At 38.5% G+C, this 17,819-nt stretch overlaps 1 protein-coding gene across 3 annotated transcripts in view; it reads left to right on the plus strand.

Annotated features, from left to right (window-relative positions):
• LOC131679033 (6-phosphofructo-2-kinase/fructose-2,6-bisphosphatase 1-like) overlaps positions 1-17,819 on the plus strand; it is a 298,237-nt gene that overhangs the window by 265,818 nt on the left and 14,600 nt on the right. Inside the window, exons 1-2 of one of the 3 annotated variants that reach the window (XM_058959559.1) lie at positions 11,273-11,571; positions 11,943-12,110. In XM_058959559.1, the coding sequence (XP_058815542.1) occupies positions 11,505-11,571; positions 11,943-12,110 (235 nt within the window). In that variant the 5' untranslated portion in view covers positions 11,273-11,504. Of the gene's footprint in view, positions 1-11,272; positions 11,572-11,942; positions 12,111-17,819 lie in introns of those variants that run through there. The other 2 variants (XM_058959558.1, XM_058959556.1) reach the window with 2 other exon arrangements.

Below are 17,819 nucleotides of genomic sequence, written 5' to 3' on the forward strand. Positions count from 1 at the left end.
GACCGGCAACAATTTTGACCTTTATCGGAACACCGCTAAATCAAATGGTATTTGGCTTCACAAACCATATGCCAAATATGAGCTTATTCCAACTCTAGTTCACTCACAAGAGTTTTCAAGTTTCTATAGTAATATATATGAAAAATCGGAGATAAAAACTTAAAATTCAACAAAAAATCTTACAGTAACAGCATGTGCGAGAAAGAGATGCAATACATAAATTTATATGAGAATAGTTCGATCTAGCCTTCGTCAACGACACAAACGTGTTCGAATTGATCGAGCCTCCGACATCTATTAAGTATAGGTAGGCCTTCATCATAAGCTCTTCACTGAAAACCATTCGATGAAGAAAATAACAAAACAAGTTTTTGTTTTGCTAATTAGTTGATTTCAACAGAAAAATGAAAAACGTAACTAAATTTTTCCTTAATTTTGCTAGATTCTCAAATAATATTTATTGAAACAATATATACGCGAACGGAGGTCTTAGTGGAATGTACGTAATGTTTAAAAGGTTTTCTTCCATTTAATTCCACTTTGTTTTTATAGTTAAATGCACTTGCAATTCACTATTTAACTATTTAAATAGTGAAGTGCAAGTGCATTTAACTATGAAACATAGTGGAATTAAATGGAAGAAAACCTTTGAAACATTAGTTATTGAAAATTATTATTGATTTTGATTCAAGACGCACATCATACGAGATCACAGCAAAATAGCCAAGATGCACACCTTATTGAAATACATCAAGGTAGCGACAGCAACTATGTTCATACACGCTGAGCATAACGGTTATGCTGGTAGGTAGTTGTCTCAGTTTGGAAAGCTTGTTTAGTCTGGACGTAACTACCTGAACCAATACACAAATAACAGAAATTCAACTGACCTCATTTTAGTTCTAGTTTTTCTTTAAAAACATTTCAATAAAAGAAAGATTTTGATTGCCATTTTTTCAATACATGTATACTGTACTTACAAAAAAAAAATAAAATAAAATACTGAAAGTTGAAAGTATTGTCGAAAATTGTCAAAATCATTCCATTTCGGATTAAGTCCATTATATAGTCAAATTTCAATTATTAACAAATTTTGTAATATGCAATATGATAATTATTTTTCATCTTTTGAGATTCCAAACTGCTGGCTAACTAAACAGAAAAGAAATAAAAATTATATCTTTCATCTGAAATTGAAATCATCAATCAATTACCACCAATTCTCAAATACCTTTGGCTATTTCGTCTCATTTAAGAGTGCAGTTCATAAAAAAAATAACATTATGAGAAACATAACTCTAAATTATATTTACGTGTGAATTACTTGCATACGGAGTATTTCCACAATTTAACTCCCTACCTTCATCCATCGGTCGGTGTAACAAAACGTTTGAAATATCCTATGTTGTATTTTACGATGAAGCAGTTTTATTAAACAATGAGATTAGTTGAATCCCAGTCGTTTGTGTCTTGGCTGAAATTGCAGTATTACGGCATATGCAAATTGTGTCTGGACTAAAACAAGCGTTACAAGCTGAGACAAGCGTTTCAAGCTTTAGCTCAGGTAAGCTTTTCAAGATTTGTGCTAGGCTTAAACATTCGTTTCCAGACTAAAACTGACAGCACCAAACCAACAACGTTGGATTATTGTTTTCAACAAAAACATAGTTCGCCCAAATATTAAGTAGACGAAACCAAAAACTCAACTAATTTTTTAGTTGAAATTGCGATGAATCGGTTTTCCGTGTTCGTTTTAAGATTTCACGCGTGCTCTAACGACGGCGACGATTCCGATGTAACTAACGACGACCTTAACTTTGATTTTACTAGATGCAACCTGGATCTAGTCTAATCGGCTATTTGTGCAGTCAAATGGCGTGATATGCTGGATGGAAACGATTTGGATCAGGCAGTTTCGGCGTTCTACGAGGTCATACATGGAATTCTTCGCTGCAATGTTCTTAAAAAACGTACCACTAAAATGCAGATTATAAGTATTCGTGGTGGAACGCTGAGCTTGGCCGGCTGCGCAACGTACTCCGGAAGCAACGTAAGCGATTCTTTCGTCACAGGACCGACGACAACAAACACACCTGGAAAAAATCGTGTAAATTTACGTCTCCTGACCCTGACATATACGAGCATTAAAATGACTTACTTTTAAGTTTGATTTTAATTTTACATGAAGTTGAATTTCGTAAATCACGTAATTTTACTCTACTTATAGCGTTTGTTCTGAATGGCAGTAAGTGTAATTTTATGTCGTTGCGCATGTAATGGATATGCTTCATGAAAAATTAAACGGAGTACGGTTATATTTCGTCATTACGTGAATTACGGTTTGTTAAATTCTGTCATCCTTGCAATTACGTCAACGATAAAATTCATATTTTTTGGTGTGAAACTATTCTTCGACAAATTGAGCTGCAATATGAAACAGCCCGGAACAGTGCATTCGGTGAGTATCTCATCCAAGTACAATGCAACCTGCGGAATAATCCCTGGACATTCTGGAAGTCTATAAATAGCAGAAGACACTCCGGGGGTATTCCAGAAAATGTTTATCTGCGAGACAAATGTTCCGCAGCCAAGTCGGTGGATCTTTTTGCAGATCACTTCCGAGATGTATTTACCAGTCCTCCTCTCTACCCATCGCAAGGCTACCTTGAAACATTGCCAACCTATAATATGAGCCTCCCCCGCCTTAACGTAAACGATGCCGATGTTCTGAGAGCTTTGTCCAGCGTTGACCCGTCGAAAGGGCTAGGTCCGAATTGCGTGCCGCCTTTGTTCATAAAACATTGTGCCCGAGCGCTTTATGTACCAGTAAGCATTATTTTCAAGCGCTCGATCACGGAAAATGTTTTTCCTAGTGTGCTGCTATAGTTCCTATCCATAAGGCAGGAAATACTCGTAATATTGAAAACTATAGAGGGATCTCTCTTCTGAATTATCTGGCCAAAGTTCTGGAAAAAATTGTTTACAATGAAATGTACGCTGCATTTTCGCACATAATTGATGAACGTCAGCACGGATTTGTAAAGAAACGCTCAACCTCTTCGAACTACACAAGTTTCCTAGTTCCAATCATTGAGAAGCGCCAGCAAGTTGATACAATATATTTTGATTTCGCTAAAGCATTCGACAAGATGCCGCACAACATTGCGTTTATGAAATTGCACCGACTAGGATTTCCTCCGTGGATAACCAGATGGCTACAATCTTACCTTTCTGAACGATCCGCTTTTGTTAGAATCGGCACTATATGCTTAAGCGTATTTGAAACGCCAACCGGTGTCCCTCAAGAAAGTCACCTAGGGCCGCCTATCTTTATATTATTCATCAACGATCTCTGCACCCGCATAAAGTCTGGAAAACTGCTTTACGCTGATGATCTGAAAATTTTTCGCTCAATTGCATCGGGACTCGATTCAGAGGATATAGTCAATATTGAAGAGTGGTGCTCGCTCAATGGAATGCAGATCAACGTCGGTAAATGTAAGGTGATAAGTTTCGGGCGCTCGACAAATCTATGGCGCTGCGAATATACCCTTCAGGCGTGTGTCATCGAAAGCGTGGAAATTATCCGTGACCTGAGAGTGTTATTTGACAGAAAACTTCGCTTTGCCGACCACATCACAGCGACAACGGCTAAAGCTTTTGAAACATTGGGTCTTTTGAAATCTATATACTCCGTACTGGTCCGGAGCATCTTAGAGTACGCTGTACAAGTATGTGCGCCGTACAACGCCGTGCAAAGCAATCGATAGGAGCGTGTTCAAAGAAACTTTGTACGGTTTGCTTTAAAAAAACTGCCATGGAACGACCCTATCCGTCTGCCACCGTATAATGATAGAGGTATGCTGCTAAATTTACCAACGCTTGAGTCACGTCGTACCTTCTTGCAAAAAAATGTTCATTTTCGATATGTTGTCGAGCAACTTTGACTGTCCCCATATTCTCTCAAGGATTAATTTGTTTGTTCCTCCTCATGTTATAAGAAACCGACCGCTTTTGTGGATTCCTAGGCACCGCACAGCATACGGCCAGAATAATCCGGTAGATGGGTGTTGCCGCAAATTTAACGAAACTTCTGAATTCTTTGACTATCATATAAGGAACTAAGTCTAGTTATAAGTCAGCGATTGTAAACTTTTAACACTATAATAATAAGTCATTTCCACGTAATCTGTACGCAGGCACGTAGCCAGAGGGGGGGCTAGGGGGCTAAAGCCCCCCCCGAAAATTTTCAAAAATAAATTTAAGAAACAACATGTTTTTCGGTGACTCTTAAAAAAATTGTATCTTGTTTGGTTTCAACAAATTAATGCGAGAATTGTGAGGAAGATTGCTATTTCGAACCACCGAAGACAGCGGTCAGGATATCTACTCAGTATGCTGAGTGTGATAAAACAGTTTCCTTCATATTGTGTGACTCGTCGGAAGACAAACGAAACTGTTACTTTAATTCTTGCTGCGGGGATCTGTCGAATGATTGAGTCGCAGAAGCAAGAAGTAGTGCTCCAGCCAAATACGGAGGCTATTGACTTCAGGTCTTTTCGCATAAGATCGATCTTATGCGAAAAGACCTGAAGTCAATAGCCTCCGTATTTGGCTGGAGCAACATTAATGATGTGAAATATTTGCTGAAGGTGATTATGGAGGTTATGCTTACGAACATCGCCTTTAACGAGTTTAACCATGTCAGGCGTTCAGTGCTGATGCCATTTAACAAATTAGCCCAGGCGAAACCAGTCATTTTGCATAACAACTTGTAACATGTGGTTGATCCTCATATATATGGACGATGAGAAAATCAATGCTCGGCTACAAGATCTGATACCACTTACTTGCACCGTGGCTATTAAAAGATTCCTGTCACATTTGGAAAAAATGGTATTCATTATAAAGGACACATCTAGGAAGTATATTAAATGGTGTTTTTGTGGTGAAAATCTAGGTGAACAGACATATTTCCTCCAACCTGACCCTGCACGTAAAAACTGAATGCGATAGTATTATTTTACACATTATATCTTTGCATATACATAGTCTCCAAAACCATTTCCTGAAAAACAAACATTTGCCAAATTTTGGCTGCTGTTCGGATAATATTGACGGCAAAAACTGCGTCTAGTATCTCAAAATCAACGGTCGGCACCATCATTGAGGAAGTCGACACTCGTGACCCGTCAGAAATTCGCGAACATGGACATGGCAGTAACCACTATGATGATAAGGAAGTGTACGAGATAGAAATGAACACCACCGCGACATTGTTGGTTAGGAAAAATATTTCTCAGCCTAGTAAATAGTTCTCCACATGCAATCGCTAGTTGTTCGCACGAGATCTGTAGGACAACCATTTACGTTTTATCACTTTCATTGTTCACATCATGGAAATATATTGAAGACACAAGGCTTCATTTAGCTAATGCATTGAACCGAATAAAATAAACGAAATATATAATAAAATTGCAGAAGTTTTATAGAAAAGTGAGCTCAAAAACTGTCCCAAAATGAGAACTTTATCGCTAGTGGTTGTGTCTAACAAAACTCAGATATTATGTTATATATTAGCCAGAATAAAGTTAGTTAAAGCATAAGCAGATTGAATTTCTGTAATAGGTTAGTGCACTGTACGCTTAGTAGAAACATCAGGCATCTCACTCAAGCGTGCTAGACAAAAACATTTCCGTTAGTTGATGACAATATAGTCGAGAAGACAGTTTTTGTTTTCGCGTCATTTTAATGCAATAGTATTTCTGTTGACACTCAATTTCATTTTATGCGGAGAATGCGGTCCGTATTTAAACATTATTAGTCCGCAAAGTAGTGATATTTTAAACAATCGAACAATAAGCAAGAAAAATGCCAAAAAATAAACAAGCCAAAAAGTGGTAAAACAGCGGTTTTTCTGAGGTGTTCATCAACCCAAGAATTGTATACCGTCGTATATTACTAATGTTGTTCACATACAGAAACGTACATAGTAGCGGTAGGACTATCTGTTGTGATTTTATCCTTACTTTTCAACGGATGTCAATAGATGCTAAACCACATATTAGTCAATCAATCATAATAAACTTAATGTTGTAAGCAGCAGCATTTCTGTCTCTTTCGATGGTTTCCAATTAATGTCCATGTAAGTCTAAAAACGACCTGACGATACAGTGAACAAACATCAGTAGCTTATCACGGAGAGCGACTAAAATGTTGTAACTAGTTGAGTCTACAGTCAATAAATTGGGATTAATGTTTCGATTTCATGTTTTAGTTTTATTTGTGTTCGTTATGGAATAAAATGAGAGAGATGAGCAGAGATAACGAAGAAAAAGAGAGAAAAAATAATAAATAAATTGAAATCGACCCAAGAGCAGCTGTTCTATATTTTCTGGGCACTCAACTACAGAACAACAGAAATCATCAAAGAAAGTTGGCCTTACACCTACGTTATTCTTCGACAGAGGTGAAGTAAGTGCGATGTATACCCGTCCATATGTCGGAATAAAGAGATGCTGAAATTATTGAGCTTGTTCATATTTATAATATTTCTTTTTTTTTCAATCTAAAATTTTATTTGAAACGGCTCAATGCGTTAGCACAACTGATCCGTGGGTCTTTTAATTTTTTTTACAATAAGTAAAAAAAAAAATTCTAAGAATGTCGGTCTGCCAGATCTTGTTGACGCAGTTTGCTGCTGCGTGTTGAGATCTTTTTCCTTGGCGGTGAGGCCGCTTGGTGGTCATTCAGTCTGCCTTCTCTCGCGTTATCGTTCCCGTCCATGTCGTCATCTGTACTGCTTTCTTCCTGTTCACGATCAGAGGTTCTTATTTGTTTCTTGTTCTTATGGGTCGCTGTTGTATATCCGTCTTCATCGGTATTTGCTTCTTTATTGGCGATGCTAGTTGTTGGTTTGGGAGCGGTTGTCGTGGTCGTTGTACCTGCATTATTGGGTAATTGGATCGTTGTTTTAGGTTTATCTGAAGGTATCGGTGGCTGCATGTTAGAGTTGGCTGTAGTAGATGAGTTTTGACTAGTTGCTTCGGCGCATGTTTTTCCGTAGTAGGCTGTATAGTTACAGAATTGGCATGTTGGGGTCTGCCCGGGATATGTAATTAGCGTTGTTTGCTTATAGGTCACGCCATCCTTCGGTGATTTGCGTTCGATAGTCATGTAAGAAGGTATTGGTTTAGTCACTCGCATTCTCACAATACGAACGCCATTGGGAATGCCGGAGAAAAAATTTCTCCAGGTGTCATTCGTAATAGATTCTACTTCTCCATATTGCGACATTATTTGTTTGATGAAATCCTCCTTCGTGCGCGGGGCCAAATCATGGATACGCACGTCCACCATGTCGTTTTCCATATGCACGGGGATCTTGATTCTGGTGTTATTAAATTCGACCTCGTGTTGCATGTTGTTCTTTGGAATAAAGTTTTCGGCCTGTGCTAAGCTTCTAAACGTGATCAAAACACAGTTTTTACGTGATGTAGCTGAATGTAGGTAACTTCAGCGAGATTAAGCTCCATTTTCACTTTAACTAATTGTTCCACTTCCTTAACTGTTCGTGTTATCCCGTAGCACAGGCACTTTTGCTTCATTTGGCAAACTCATTTTACTCCGCAGCCGGGGGCAACGATACAATTTGTATGTGTACTGATATAGAACAATAGCTAGCTTGATTCACTGGTGCCTGTAGCCTGCTATAGCGTAGCAATTTTTTTTGCTTCTGCTTTTTGCGACATCAGAAGGTAGACCTTCTAGTTCTTTTGGTAATACATTTAACAAATTTCACGTACCGTCAAGTCCCCAGTTACCGTGCGTTTAGGTGGATTTGACGTGACTTCAAATCCTTTTTTTTATCAAAATGAAAACCGCCCTCATAGTCACCGTAAAAATACCTATCTAAATACGTCACAATTTAGAAATAATATAAAACTATTACCAAATACAAATTTGTATTTGCTATTACCAACAAAACGAGAATAAGTAGTTGAGGACATTTGTTTGGCACCAGTGCACGTTATATGATCAACTTACGGTGTATTTAAAATTTTGATTCAACTTTAGTTGGAATGTTTCAATAAAACGATGAAACGAAAGGATTTGGGATCTGGATCTCTCCGATGGATTTAGGGAGCTAGTTCTTTAAATTTCGTGATTTTGAAACTGCACGGTGAACGACACATGCACGGCGACTGGCGATTTGAAGGAAAATTAGAAGATATTAGTAATCAGTGTTTTCATTCGATTTGTAGACAATTTTCTTTAATCAATTAAATTGTGGGCAGTTTCCTTCAGTTGATTTAATCATTTAAATTTATATTTTGATCCTATTGATTACCAAAAATCCTTCCTAACTGGGGTTCTAATCTACCCGACCAAGGCTAGTCTTGAAAATAGTTTCATTTAAATAGAATATATCAAAAATTGTGTTAGCATGATGCCTTGGAACTGGTAATACTCGCAGAACACCAGACAAAGAAAATAGAAGTTGAACCGTCTCTGCGCATCTACAAATCGCTTGCTAAATCAGAAGATTTTGTACGAATTTCGACATTCTCTTCGTTCGAACATTTTATGGATATTTTTCTACTCATTTCGGTTTAGCATCTTCTACGCCTTTTAAAGGTGTAGCTTGGAACACCTAGTGTTTTCCAGCACCGTCAAGCATTGTCATATTCGGTTAGCGCATAAATACTGTGAACTCTAGAATATACTTTGTTGTAACGAGAGTAAGTACTATAACCTTTCTTGTGACAATGAACATATTTTTAGGATTGTCTTTGATTTGGAATTGATTTCATTATGAACTTTTCAAAATTTAATTTAGTTTCTAGTGACTATATCAAATTGTCAGAATTAAAAGCTTTATGCAAATTTTTTTAAGCCCCTCCCGAAACAAAATCCTGGCTACGGGCCTGTCTGTACGGTTTCTACCGAAGATCGAATAAATAAATAAAGCGTTTTCTATGGCAACACACTTAAATTTAGTTTTTTTTTAATATAACTTTTTCCACTGTGACCTTTCGTGCAAACCATGTTCCAAACAAATGTGAAGACATTAAAACCACATAATATTCTTGAAGACTGAGGGTAAAAATACTCATTAATTTCAAAGTTATTGGAGATTTTAACATTTTTACCATTAATTACAAAATTTCACGAAAAAACACCAAAAAATGTTTTTTTTTGATTTTATATGGAAAAAATAAAAAACATTACAAACTGAGCATACCCTATTCATAGGGTTATAGAGTGACACGCATCAAAGCTTCTAACCTTTATTATGCGTAGTCTGGACATTGAAAATAGCGCCTACTCGCCCATTTTGGTTTGCACCTTTCTCTCTTATACGCAGTTGAACTTGGTGTAAAAAAAATTAAAATTCTTCAATAACCCTAAAACGAATGAGTATTTTTACAAGAGGTGTGCGCAGTCTTCAACAATATTTTTACATGCAGTCTTCAACAATAATTTAATATTTACATGCAGTCTTCAAAAATATTATTTTGTTTTAATACCTCAATATTTGTCTGGAACATCGTTTGCACGAAAAAAGTCACAGTGAAAAAAGTTATATTAAAAAAACTAAATTTAAGGGGGTTGTCTTAGAAAACACTGTGTAAATCGATAACCTTAGGTCCTACAAGTTCAAGTTGTTCAACAAAATTCTTCTTTCTGAGAATTTCTAAAACTTTGTCGAAGACACCAACATTCTACCTCGTCAGTATAAAAAGTTAATTTTTCTAGTTCAATCATTGTAAGCCATGCCTCAATTTATTTTTTATCAGATTGTGGGGAGTATTCGTATGAACAATTCCTCCAAAGACACCCTGTGAATATATTCGATAGTTTGGCCTCTAGTGAATTAAGTTCACGTTTTTGGGGTTTCCGACCACTGAGCGCTGCCTGCTGGCTCGGGGTGGATTTGGATTGGTTTATGGTAGTTGTTAAGCCAACCGACTAAATCTAAACCTTTTGTATCTCGCAATCCTCATCCATCCGGTGTAACCGGATTGGGTATGGATTGGGTTCTTGCTTATTTTGTTTTGTCATGTTTTTATCCATAACTACTTTCGCAATATATCTGACCTGCTCAGGTCTGCTGCAAATATCGTCACTTGTTGAGAAATGAACCGATCCGGAGGTGTCGACCATAAGGATATACATCTGTTTACAACCACTTTCGCCGGGCTACTTATACTTCTTGGTACTAGTCGTTCCTATTTATCTGCTAGCTGGTGCTGAGAACTTCTCGGCGGCGGTATTACACCATATACCGATGCCCATTTTCGCGATCCATTTCGCTGCCACTCCAACGAAATAATCATCAGCGGTAAAATTTCTCTAGACAACGATATCCCGATTTTCTCCAACTTCGTGTTTTCCTCCTTGGCTACCGTTGTTAGCCCGCTGACCGACATCTGCTGTCTACTCACTACTGTTGGTAATATCGAAGCTTGTCGAAACGTGAACCGAACCTTTAGAGAAGCCGTCCAACTTGACATACATACCTTTCCAGCCACCCTCGCAAGGTTCCGTCCTTGTTTTCTTCATTGACTTGTTTCTAGAGTGACCGAACTCAAATGACATTTTAGGTGTCAATACGGTTTGCAGTAATTTTATTTAACAGGAAGTTTATAAATTTTTAAATGTAATTCAAAACCCTCATGGGGGGGTGGGCTGAACCCCCAACCCCCCCCCCCCCCCCCTGCACACGGGCCTGTTCCTAGAGATTTGCTCATGAGATCAAACATATGTGCAGAGATTTCAGATTTCCACAGTTTTCTGCCATTATGCACAGATTAGCACAAATTTCTCAATTTTTAACCTAGCGCTCAATTTTTGCCTCGAGCAAAAACTAAAAAAAGGTCGTCACTTCTTGTTGTGAGACAAATTTCTATGTTGTAACACAGATTTGCACAGATTTTTTAAATGGGCTGGGCGCAGATTTCGAGATAAACCTCCTAGATAAACGTAGACTTTTGCTAGACCCCACCGTCCTACCCGATGACTCTACGTGGTTTATGAACGGCCTCTATATTTTAAATAACTTTTTACAGCGCTGATAGTACCTACCAAAACAGCTTTATTCTGTAGTGTATCAGTCGAATCCACATTCTACCGATAATACATTTGCGATGGCTCCAAACATCACAGAACCCATTTTTAATCGTGTACAGTTTCGTACACCATCGATCTAGCGGTTTACGGCGCTTTGTGATGCCTGTCTCGTCTCGGCCGAACGGCAAGTGTAGTACGAAGGCTCGTATAGGAACGACGCCGGTCACGACCACGACGACGACGACGACGACGACGGTGATACCGACCGACGACGCCGGACTATCGCTCAGCCCAGAAGCGATCGAAATGTACGCACACTTTTGCAGCCATGCCAGACGCAGACAGAGGAACCGAAAAAAGGAGCAAACTGCGAAAAGTGGAGTGAAAATTTCACTTTTGTTTTCAGTTTGTGCATCGCTTTCGATGAACACATGAACTGTTCGGATCCGGACGCCGTCTCCTCGTCTTCTGAGCACTGTGCTGATGGTAATGGTCAAAGTAAATACCAATTCGTTGTGTTTTCGGTTTATGTGGTGTATTTGCAATTATTCGACAATGAGAAGAAATAAGCTGATTGCATGTACTTTGTAATGAGCTAGTGACGTGTAGGCGCTGTTTGGGGGCCACTCGGTGCAAGAATTCAATTGGTTCCCGGGAGGTCATTCACAAGGAGCAGCAATTTTCTTTTCTCAGAAATCGAGTGTGTGCACGAAGTAGTGCAGTTTTAGTGGGTGTTGTTTACATTTCTGAGAAGAAGGCATGGCCGGATTAATCATTGTTGCAATTGAAAACATTTGCTATTATTTTTGGAATTTAAGCAAGTGGAATATTGTATTCAATCAGTGACATCGTTTCTTCATCTTCAACAGGATCACGCAATGTACCTACAGCGGCTATAATTTCGGACCCCGGATTGAAGCCATGCCCTCTGCGGGCTCCTTTGGTGGTAACCATCGTGGGTCTGCCCTGCAGAGGGAAGTCTCTCGCAGCACACAAGGTGTCCCGGCATCTCAACTGGCGAGGTGAACGCGCCAAAGGTAAGTTTTTTTTTGATACGTGGCCATTACACACAGCTTACTTTAGTTAGATGTTATTTATTCTCTGGTACGCGCCAGACAGCGGCTACAAAATTCACTTTCCACGCGCAACTGTGCCGCCGCGTCGAAGCGATTTTGAGTTGAGATTTACCACCCACTTCTCAATGTTTGATATTGTTGATCTGAGTCGGATCGCTCGCCGAAAAGTGAAAACGGTCTGGATTATTTTGGTGAATGACACCCTTCAAGGTCAAATAATCGACTTACCTTCGCTTCCTTCTTTCGGCTTGAACGGAAGACCGGGTAGCTCCTTTACCAGGCTCGTGAACCTTTTTCTGGCTGTTTTGGCGAATGTACGCATAGTAAAGGCCCGGTATGACGTAAATTCGAGCGGTTGCGTGTTTGGCCCATCTTTTAGCAAATTTATCGAAACGTGACTGTGGGTTCACAGTGTGGTTTTCTGTTATCAAAATCATATTTTTAGCTTGACGTAACGCGATGGATGGCATTACGTGTAGATTTGTGGCGTTGATATAATTAATAATCGTTTGCTTTTCGGACGCTACTTTCGACTTGTGTTTCTACACAGAATAGGAGGTGTGTTTATTTTGCTGTGACTGGGTCTATTTGGTTGCTTTGTCGAATATAGGGTAGTAGGGTATAAATCTTCCTTCACTAGTTTCCAACACCAAGAGATACTCAAAATTCAACATTGGTTAGCATTACTATCGGTAAACTATTCCCATAGAAGAAACAATTGTCCAAATGTAGATGATGACGCGACTGCCGCAGGGTTAAGCACTTCGAAATATTCTGATTCGAATATTCTGTTTTTTTTTAATATATTTCATTTCTCTTGGAATTTCCTGTAGTTTTCTGAGAATAGCTGAAATCATTTTAAATCTTCTTGAATTTTATGAAATCCTTAGACATAATATAGAATTACTAAATCAAGTATATTGTTGTGATAACTTCTCAAACCTCTTTTGAAATGCTTTGAAATCGTCTAATGCTGTTGAATTTCGCTGTTGACCTCCACGGTCTAACATCGATATTGTATGCTGCCAATATATTATTTTCAGTCTGTTACGAAAAAAATTGAAATTTCATTATCTAGGAAAATATATTCTTCTTCGTGGACCTCCAGCAACGACTTCAAGGCTTCCTAGGGGTCCGCAGACCCCAGGTTTAGAGTCGTTGACCTAAAGTGTTTCAAAAGTATTTGGAATATTTTGAAATCTTCTAAATTTCACGGTATTACAGTGAAGACTTGTTTGTATTAGCGTCATGGTGTATTTGAGGCTGACAAAATGGGGACATTGATAAAATTGGGACACATAGTCTTATTTTATAAACAGCAACTGCTAAAATATTCTTTAGTTCCTAGACGTAATCTCATATTACTTTCTGATTATTTAGTATAAATTTCCCTTAAGGGAGTCTCCAATGCAAAATTTAAAAAGGAAAGTTTTTTTTCGCTTATTTCATATCGTTAAGATGAAAAACATATGCTCAAGAAGGAATTCATTCGAATTTTACTTGGTTCCTCTACTAGAGCACATCAAACATTTTCATATGAGGCTGATAATATCGGGGGCAGAAAAAAACCGGGTTTTTACTGTATCCCTAATTCTTCTAGAACTTTTTGAAGTCTCTTGAAATTATATGAAATCCTATGGAATGTTCTGAAATGTTCGGCAATTTATTATATTTCTCAGAAATTCTGCTAGAATGTTATGACTTTATTTTTCAAATTATTAAAAATCTCTTGGTATTTTCTGAATTTTCAGAGAACATTTGAAAATAATATGAAATCTTTTGAAAACAATTTGTTTAGGCCAGTTCAAGAGTAGATTAACAAGTTCGCTTCAACCGGGTTTCACTTTACTACCATAGTTAACGCGATGATAAACGCAGATAGAAGTTCCGAGCAGTGTTACCAATAGGAAGCTATTCGTTTACAATTCGAGCTGAATGCTGCATTCATTTACTACTGTATTGTACTGAATTTTTCGCCAAATCTCATCTGTTCATCTAAAAATGTATCTTAGCTATAAAAGCAGCAGTTACATTGTACTATACACAGTCCACTGTATACAATTAATGAAAGCAGTCGGTGTTTATGATGCGTTTCAGTATCCCTAAATAAATTAGTTTAGTTTATCGTTAAAACCGTGCAGTGCTAATCGATGAAATGATGCTTCCGAAAAACATAAAGACTAAGTGGCCACTCGCGTAAACACAATTCAATTAATATTTTTTCAATGTTCTAAAAACTTCAATTTATCTGAAATATTCCGAAATCTTAAATTGAAATTTTCTGAAATTTTGGTAGAAAGCCAGAAATTCTTTAAAAATCTTCTGAGAGAGCAGATATAGCGTAGTTGGTAACTCGATTAGACACAGAGCCATTGTATGCAGAAGTGACGTAAATGCCACTCTGGCCAAATTTTACTTCCCCGTATTTCTGAGTTCGCTAGAAATATTCGCACCTTTCACTGCAATTGTTTTTAAATCAATATGCAAAATGACGTACCGGTGCAATATAGTGTGGAACGCGGATTTTAAAAGCTAAATCGGTTTACTCTTGAGTTTGTATGTTTCAAATAATGTAGTGGAGCTCTATAAGCACCAGTTTGTGATGTAAATCGTGGCTAGGATGGTATTCTACAGGGTGCGCCAGCTGGATGTATCCTTTTTCAACATTGAACAACTCCGTCATTTTTCAGCCTATTTTTACAAGTAAACAAGTTTTTTTAGTGTATTTTAAGTAATTTATTATAAACCAGGTTTAGAATACAACGTCGATTAAATGACCACCACCATTTGTTACACAAAAACAGCTCTTTTGCGGGCATTTTGCATGACATTGTACAGCATTTCGGGCTTAATCGCAGCAATTTCCGCTCGTATATCAGCTTTGAGTTCGTCAGGGTTCTTAGGTTTACTAGAATAAACTTTACTTTTCATGTGACCCCACAGAAAAAAGTTGGGTCCCTTAAATCCGGAGGACGAGGAGGCCATTCCAAATCACCATTTTTGAGACAACGCGTTCTGGGAGTTTGCTCTGCAAGAACTTGATTGTACCGGCTGCAGTGTGGTAAGGTGCCCCGTCTTGTTGAAAATAAGAATCTGGGGAGTAGCTACAGACCCGTACTCAAAGAAATTCTGCACCAAATTACAGAATGTCTTGTTTGTATGCGCCGAATGCCTGCCATATTTTTTACGATAAGCGCGCACAGTTTTCACTATTGAACGATCGTTTTCAATGTAAAGCGCTGCGATTTCAGCGCATTGTTTTGGTGTAAATCGACTCATAGCTAAAATGGCACAAAATGACGTTTCAGAATTGTGTTTATCTGTCAAAATCGACTGGAAAATGGCGAAGTTGTTCAATGTTGAAATAGGATACATCCAGATGGCGCACCCTGTATTTAGCTTTTTAGTAACTGGAAGACGTAGTGAATCCATAACGGGCAACTCTTTTTTGTGAAACTTTTGTACCTGAATATATCTGTCATACGATGCAAAACACTTGGCAATGTAATCAAATGCAAAGTCATTAAGTCACTCGGGGCAGTTTACGACCAATTCCGGATTAACCGTATGAGCTTGAGCTTGTGTGACCACCCCTGGCTGCTACGTCGTTATCGATCTGGACTAGCTGAAGTTGCACAAGGAATCAGTAGATAATTATGTCCCAAGCGAAACATCTTTCAATGTGCAACTCCTGTTAATTCTAAAATGTTTATTGATCAATACCGGCACCGGCCATGTCAGAACGTCGATCGCGGAAGGAAAGGGATAGAATGTCAGTCCGATACTTGCTTTTGTTAGAGACCGTATATACTACTGCGCACTCCACAAGTATCACGGGAGGATATTTCCCTAGTAACAATTGAAGTTTTATAACAGTTTCATAGCCTTTTATTAAACTTAGATTGCACTTGTAGTATGCTATAAAACTTCAATTGTTACTTTGGTTGTTAGTAAGTATAGGGGTGCGATTCTTCATGTTTTAGTTATTTTCCACCAGGCTATTTCCGCTACGAAGCTCAAGACCGATACCAGAGCGGTGACATCACTATCTGGACTAGGAATCGACCCATCAACTCATGGACCAACGGCTTTACTTCCCTTCCGAAGGACGACGTGACCACAGATTTTTTCATCCCAGAAAAATCTTAACTACCTCGGCTGGGATTGAATCCAGACAAACTGGGATGGTCACGCATACCACTCAACCAACGGCGCCGTTTCCAGACTATCTGTATGTCCGAAAAACTTCGAAGTTTCTAGAAAACTGAGTGTATGTAATGTGATGTGCCGCTTGACAAGAATATTCACTAAATTGGTGGCGCGCTTACCATTTTTTACCTGAAATCGGCGGGGTGAGGCAGCGGCGCACACCTCTAATCCTAATGTTTCCAAATATAATTGCATTCTTCACAGAATTTGATGTGACGCATGGAATAATTACTAGAATTGTTTGGTTTTAACTTCCGTATTCCGGTATCAGCAATAAAGTATCACAATTTGTTTTCAAATGTGTGTGCATTGTTCATTAATTACTTTGATGTTAATTAATATGCCGCATGACAGAAATATTCACCAAAAAAGCTTCATCTGAAAAACCGGATTCCGGAATCGGTCGCGTTCCCGTGCGCACGAATGACTTTACGTATAATAACATTGTTAATAGAAAACGCGAGTTGATGTGTTCTGATGTGCCGCGTGACAGGAATATTAGCTTAAAATGTGTGTCCTATAAACCGGAATCTGGAATTAACGGAGTGGGTCGTAAAGTTTTCCCGTCGGTCCAGAAAGCTTTACGCGTTTGCATTGTTCATAGATCACCTTAAAAGTGCCACATTGCCGGTATGTTGAGGTACAAATATTTTAAATCAGTCTATCTTCTGACCTCGCACAAAGCAGAAGCGAAAAATTGCTACGCTATAGCAGGCTATAGGCACCAGTGAAACCTTTTGTTCTCTATCAGTGCATAAACAATATTGTATCGTTGCCCCGGCTGCAGAGTGAAATGAGTTTGCCAAATGAAACAAAAATAACGCGATTTCGATCAACTTTAATAAAACTCGTGTTAGACCCACAGCTCAGAAAGTTAAGTTAGTTAAAGATAAAATGGAGCTTAATCTCGCTGAAGTTACGTACATTCAGCTACATTACGTAAAAAACTGTGTTTTGGTCACGTTTAGAAGCTTAGCACAGGCCGAAAACTTCATTGCAAAAAACAACATGCAACACGAGGTTGAATTTAATGACACCAGCATCAAGATCCCCGTGCATATGGAAAAGGACATGGTGGACGTGCGTATCCATGATTTGGCCCCGCGCACTAGGGATGATAATATCAAATGAATCATGTCCCAATATGGAGAAGTAGAATCTATTACGAATGACACCTGGAGAAATTTTTTCACCGGTATTCCCAACGGCGTTCGTATTGCGAGGATGCGAGTGACTAAACCAATACCTTCTTACATGACTATCGAATGCAAATCATCGAAGGATGGCGTGACCTATAAGCAAACAACGCTAATCACATATCCCGGGCAGACCCCAACATGTCAATTCTGTAACCATACCTACGGAAAAACATGCGCCGAAGCAACTAGTGAAACTCATCTACTACAGCCAACTCTAACAAGCTGCCACCGACGCTTACAGATAAACCAAAAACAACGATGC

This window comes from Topomyia yanbarensis, chromosome 2, assembly GCF_030247195.1.
Source record: "Topomyia yanbarensis strain Yona2022 chromosome 2, ASM3024719v1, whole genome shotgun sequence".
Lineage (NCBI taxonomy): Eukaryota > Metazoa > Arthropoda > Insecta > Diptera > Culicidae > Topomyia > Topomyia yanbarensis.